Source organism: Pipistrellus kuhlii, unplaced genomic scaffold (genome assembly GCF_014108245.1).
Source record: "Pipistrellus kuhlii isolate mPipKuh1 unplaced genomic scaffold, mPipKuh1.p scaffold_m20_p_9, whole genome shotgun sequence".
Taxonomy (NCBI): domain Eukaryota; kingdom Metazoa; phylum Chordata; class Mammalia; order Chiroptera; family Vespertilionidae; genus Pipistrellus; species Pipistrellus kuhlii.
Window position 1 is genome coordinate 30,164,204 of NW_023425595.1, and position 5,748 is coordinate 30,169,951.

A 5,748-nucleotide genomic window follows, 5' to 3' on the forward strand; every position below is an offset into this window, starting at 1 on the left:
TTCTGTGCTCATTCTTCTTTCCCACCCTTTTTCTGTGGGATTGGTACTCAAAAAGGTTATACATAGATGGGGGATTGGTCAGGGATATTTTCCTTATTGTGAGAACATTGATGCCAAAGTTTCAAGGTACTCCTTACTCCCTTAGAGCAGGGTTGGGGAATGTCTGGCCGGCCCACAGGCTGTATAAAGACCTCAAAATCACTTGGTTTGGCCCTGCCAAGACATCAGGGGTGAGTTAATAAAATGATCAATATAGCAGGCTAATTTTTAAGTGGTCTGCTTGTAATGATATAAATATTCAAAATTGCCCTTGGCAGAAAAAAGATTTCCCATCCCTGCCTTAGAGGGTGAGGGGACATGAAGCCAAGGGAAAACAGGGACTCTCCCCCTTCTCCAGGCTCCAAAAGAAAGAATGAGTAGGGGCTCAGGATGGTTTGGGGAGCAGCAGCTGATGTTTATTGGGGACCAGTATCCCTATGCCAGATATTGGGGGCCTTGCCCCTTGAATCTTTCTCTGTAACTTCATTCGTCGCTGTCGAACTCCGAGGACAGACCCTGCAGCAGGGGCAGGGACATGGAGTGCCGGTCGGGATCCCCGGGACCCCCACCCTGGGCTCCTGGTGGGGGGCTGCGGGGGCTGAAGAGCCAGTTCTCTGCCAGGGTTGGGGATAGTCACAGCTTGACTCAATGCCCTGGCCTTTTTGCCTCCCTGGTCCCTCCCTCTGGTTCTCTGCACTGTGCCCACCCCCACACCAAGACCATGCTTCCACCTCACTGACCCTTGGCTCCCTCACTCCATCCCCCTTACCAGGTTTACAGGTATCCCATACATCCCTGAGCTGTCCTCCCTCCACTCTGTCCCATCCCTTTCATTTTCATTTCCCCTGTAGTACCTGATAGCATCTGGGGCCCCCTTCGGAATGGGTTTCGACCCTTGTAGGAGACTCTGGTGAGTCTGCCCTCTGGCCCTTCCTGGGGAGGTGGTGTAGATGGGGCTGGGACAGGTGGGGGCATATCAACAGGTTCGGTGATATCCTCAGGGGCTGATGGGGATGCCAGAGGTGGCATGGTGTTGAGGTTGGGTCTGATCCAGCTGGTCCCATGGAGTAGAGGGCCTTTGGTCAGGGCCTTCTGTGGTCCCAGCACTCCCTTGGGCTGCAGTGAAAACTTGAGGCATGAGAAGGCAATAGGCAGTGACCGCTGTAACCGGAGCATCTGGGGCTCATGACCGGTGGGCAGTAGCCCCAGCTGCATCCAGGAACAGGAGAAGACCTGGTAGATGACATAGATGCTGTGGGCGCTTCGGAGCCAGGGAAGAGTCTTCTGTAGGCTCACCTGCCCTGGTGGCAGCAACAGAAAGGCCACCTTCTTGCGCAGGCCACCCACATGTAGGTGGATCCGGCAGGGCTGCCCATCCAAGAGTCGCATTTCTTCATAGGTTAGCTCTGCTCCACTTTTTGGTGCGTATTCCCGTGTGCAGTGAGCAAAGGCACCCTCAGACCCTGCCTGCTCCAGGAGGTTCGGTAGTGGTCCCACAGGTTGCAGTGCCCGCCGGCCCTGCCGACCAGTCAAAACCAGGCGGCTGTGGCCTGGGCGCGACGGCTTCACTAGCACACCCAGTAGATCATAGCAAGCTGCATCCGATAGGAAAGGTACGGCCACGGCATTGGACCCGAAGCGCTCTTCAATAACCTGCAGGAAGCCAGTTTATGGGAGCAGGTTAGGGTGAGGAGTTACCTGGTAGCCTACTCTAGATTGACCCTCCCACTGTCACTATTTGATTACATCTCCACAGTGTGCTCAGACCGCCCTACTTCCTGCTTACTTCCCAGTTCTATCCTGCAGCAAAACCTTGAATGTTTATCCTATGCTAAACTCTGGGGGATGCATAAAAGATGGAGACGTTATGCTTGTCCTAAGATAGCTCAGTCTAATGACAAAAATGTAAATGGTAGTCAGCTAAGTAAAATAATAGCAAGACGTGGAGATTAGAAGTTATTTAGCAGCCTTAGTCTTTGATAGAAGAGGATCAAAGGATTCTATGTGATAATATTGCAGCTTTGCAGGAATTAGCCAGGTAGGAGAATGGCCAGTCAGTCCAGGCAGAAGGAAGAGCTGGTAAGAAACTCTGAGCTTACAAATTAAGGGGCACATCCAGGAACATGTAATTTCATATCACGTAAATGTAGGGTATGAGGAGGTACAGGCACACAGGAACTGGACCATGAAAGGCCTGTGTGTATACCAAGTCCCCATCACTTGGTATACACACAGGCCTTTCATGGTCCAGTTCCTGTGTGCATACCAAGTGATGGGGACTTTCTTCTTGAGGACAGTGGGAAGTCACTTGAAGGACTCTGGTTAGGGGCAGGCTTAGAAAGGCATTTTAAAAAGCTAGTTTTGAGTAGGAAGGCATGAAATGAGGGAGGCAAGACAGAAAAATCAGTTAAGTGTATTATAATACTCCAGGCAAGCCATGGTGAGCCCCTCCAACTAAAATAATGGTTTTAACCTAAAATATTTAGGTTATAGAATTTTGAGGACTTGGTTTCTTAAGGGGCGTGGGAAAAGGAAAACTCAAGGATTATTCTTAGGTGATTGGTTAGATGGATTATGTCATTTACCAAGAATGGGTGAACAAAAATAGGTTTGGGATGTCCATTCTTACGCTACCTCTAGCATCCCTTAAATACATCTGCCCTAGTGACAGGGCATAGTTCCTTTAGGGATTTGAGGCTTCATCTTTGTAATGCTAGATCCAATATGCTTATAGGGATTGTAGTTTCTCTTGGTTTTGTCCGTTTTATCTTTGCTTTTTGAGTTTGGTAACCAGCTCTGGAAAGTTTAACTTCATTACCACTAGAAAACCCTATAAGATCCTCTCTAGTAATTGTAGTTAGGTATGATAACAACTCATCTAGGATATTGATGGCTGAGACTTCTGGTTCCATGTTTTGCTGGGGAGCATACAAAATTCCTTCTTTGGGCCTCTTTCATGTTAGAGCCCTAATTTCAAGTGCTGTGTACTCTACTCTTTGTCCCAATCCCCAAGATCCACATCTGTGCCCATATTGATGGCTTTGTCCACTTGGCTGGCCTTTCCTTAGAATTCACCAATGGTCCCTTAAGGCTGATCTGCTCTTTGCTGTATAGTTTTGTGTCTTTCTTCCCCTCCAGTGCTGCCTTCCAGCATAAAAGGAGAGTAGCTAACAGATGAGTTGTGTCTACTTTGGATAAGCTGAGGTAGCTTGAAGATTACTGTCTTGCACTTAGCCATGAAGAAGTCAAAGGTAAAGTTTAGGTACTTTAGAAAACTTAAAAGGCCTTTCATGATTAGCCCCTGCACCTCTTTGACCTTATGTTTACCACTAATAATTTGAACTCTGCTCTAGAGGGCTATTTGCAGTTCATAAATCCTCACTTTCCATTTTTCCTTTCCTGCCTTTGCATATGTTCTGCCTTTAATAAGTACACTGTTCACCCATCCACCACTCCTGAACTCATTCAGGTGTTTGCCCAGCTAAAATGTTACTCTCTTCATGAGAGTGACCTCCTAAGTCCTGCTCCTGACCTAGCACTTCTCCTCTCTGCTCTCATAGCTCGCTATACATTCAAGGAACCATTCTTACTGCTTTTGCAATTATGATTCAAGTGGACAATTTGTACGAAGCACTTATTAGTACAGTGCCTGGCCCATAAATAAGCACTGAAATAGTGTTAGTTATTATCTTCCAGCTTCCCTCCTCATAAGCTACTCAGACCCACCTAGGTTATATTTTGTTACTTCCTCCTTAGCCCTCTTAGTACTTTACCTACCTTGTCTTTGATGAGGGTCCATGTGGTATCAGCTTCATCCAGTGTTAGCAGCTGGGGGGTACCAACCAACATGTTGGGATATGGGAAGGGTTAGGCAGGGCAATGGCTGCTGCAGGAACCCCGAGCTGCCCAGAGAGGTGAGGCGTGGCCTTAGGCTCTGACCTACTACAGCATGAGGTCATAGAGGTCCTGCTGGAGGATGGCTGTTGGGTGGGAGAGGGCAGTCACCTTAGCCTCACTCTTCTCACAGTCTGAGTCTACTCTTTTGAGTCATCTACCTATTCTGCTTTAGAGAAGGAACATGCAGGTACCATTAGGGTATGTATGTATGAGTGTATGTAGTCCTTTAAGGAAACAGGATCAGGTCTTTCCTCCCTTCAGCAGTCTCCTTCAAACAATTTGATATGCTGTCTTGTCACCTGCAGATGACTTCTTTGTGAGGTTGCAATGGAGTCCTGAAGCGCACAGGAGAAGAACAGATCAGGACTTAAACTGGGAATCAAGTAGTAGTTCTCAATCTTGGCCATATTTTAGAATTACCTGAGAGCTTTGAAAATTACTGATGCCTGGCCCTGGCCCATGTGGCTCAGTTGGTTTGTTGTCGTCCTGTTCACCGAAGAATTTCTGCTTCAATTCTGGTAGGGGGCACATAGCATGGTTGCGGGCTTGACCCCCGTGCGGGCCGTGTGGGAGTCAGCTGATAGATATTTTACTCTCTTGCATTAATGTTTCTCCCGCCCTTTCCTCTCTCTCTCAAAAACAAACAAAAGTCAATAAAAAATGTTGAAAAAAATTACTGATGGTTGGATCCTACTCTCAGAAATTCTGATTAAATTGGCCTGGAGTGTGCTTGGGCATCAGGATTTCTAAAAGCTTTTCAGGCAATTTTAATATGCAGCCTGGGTTGAAACCCATTGTTAACAAGTGGGTTCCAATAGCAGTGAAAACCAGGTGTGTGTGTAGGAGAGTGCCATGCCGAATGGTGATAGTGTGAGGGTAAGAATCTAATTGGGGTACTGTTGCCTTAGTAACTGGAGAGAGCTCTCAGGAAGTCAGAATTACTCAGGTAAATTTGTGGAAATTTTTCTTCCTGTTCTACTCCCTGTCCTTGCCTGAGCTGTGTCTAGTGTGTACTGTCCAACTACAGCTCTAATCTATGTGTGATTTCCCCTTGTGTCTGTTCGGAGATCTCAAACTGCTCTTTTGCTGGAAAAGAAGAGTGGTGTTTCCTAAAACGAAGTACTCTAGAGCAGCAGTCACCAACCGGTGGTCCGTGAGGTCTGAAAGGTTGGCGAACGCTGCTCTGGAGAGCCTTTCTGATAGCTACTTTCCTGCTCTGCCCCTTATCTATCTAAAGAGCTCTCTTGAAAATTCTGGGGACTTCCCTGGGGAAAAGCAGATCATCTACAGCAGGTGACCAGAGCGGAGATCATGAGGTCAGCCAACTGGTGGTCCTGATCATCCAGAGAACACGAGGTTCTCTGCAGGCAACCTGTAGGGCAGGATAGAATAGTGTGGATAGCAAAGACTCCAGAGTGATCAAGGACCCTAACACATCACTTCTCTCAGGTTACAGGGATAACTGTATAACTTTCTAATCCATCCCTTATTTAAAAACTTAAGGGATAAACGTGTTTTGTAATTTAAAAATTTTTATTATTTAAAAAATTTAACATGCTTTTGTTGATTTTAGAGAGAGATAAAGGGAAAGGAAGAGAGAAATATCTATGTGAGAGAGGAACAATGATCAGTTGCTTCCTGTATGCACTGTGACAGGGGATGGAGCCTGCAACCTGGGCATGTGCCCTGACCAGGAATCCAACCAGTGACCTTTCAGTGTACCCAACAATGTCAACCAACTGAGCCACACCAGCCAGAGCCTGTAATTTGGAATTTTTTAGCTTTTAGAAGGGTAATATAGCGTCTTTAGGT

The 5,748-nt window shown here is 47.0% G+C and overlaps 1 protein-coding gene across 1 annotated transcript; it reads right to left on the reverse strand.

Moving 5' to 3' along the window:
* Nucleotides 1–522: 522 nt before the first annotated feature.
* Nucleotides 523–3,947, reverse strand: CUNH11orf42 (chromosome unknown C11orf42 homolog). The gene is made up of 3 exons (XM_036426481.2): nt 3,817–3,947; nt 894–1,692; nt 523–653 (listed from the first exon to the last, which is right to left on the reverse strand). Exons 1-3 carry the CDS (start codon nt 3,886–3,888, stop codon nt 523–525), a joined length of 1,002 nt encoding a protein of 333 aa, XP_036282374.1. The 5' UTR covers nt 3,889–3,947.
* Nucleotides 3,948–5,748: the final 1,801 nt, after the last annotated feature.

Coding starts and splice junctions, on each gene's coding strand:
- CUNH11orf42 (XM_036426481.2), bottom strand. CDS start 3,888: ATGTTGGTTGGTACCCCCCAGCTGCTAACACTGGATGAAGCTGATACC. Junction 1,693..3,816: donor GGACCCTCATCAAAGACAAG/GTAGGTAAAGTA, acceptor GGCTTCCTGCAG/GTTATTGAAGAGCGCTTCGG. Junction 654..893: donor GGGGCCCCAGATGCTATCAG/GTACTACAGGGG, acceptor CAACCCTGGCAG/AGAACTGGCTCTTCAGCCCC.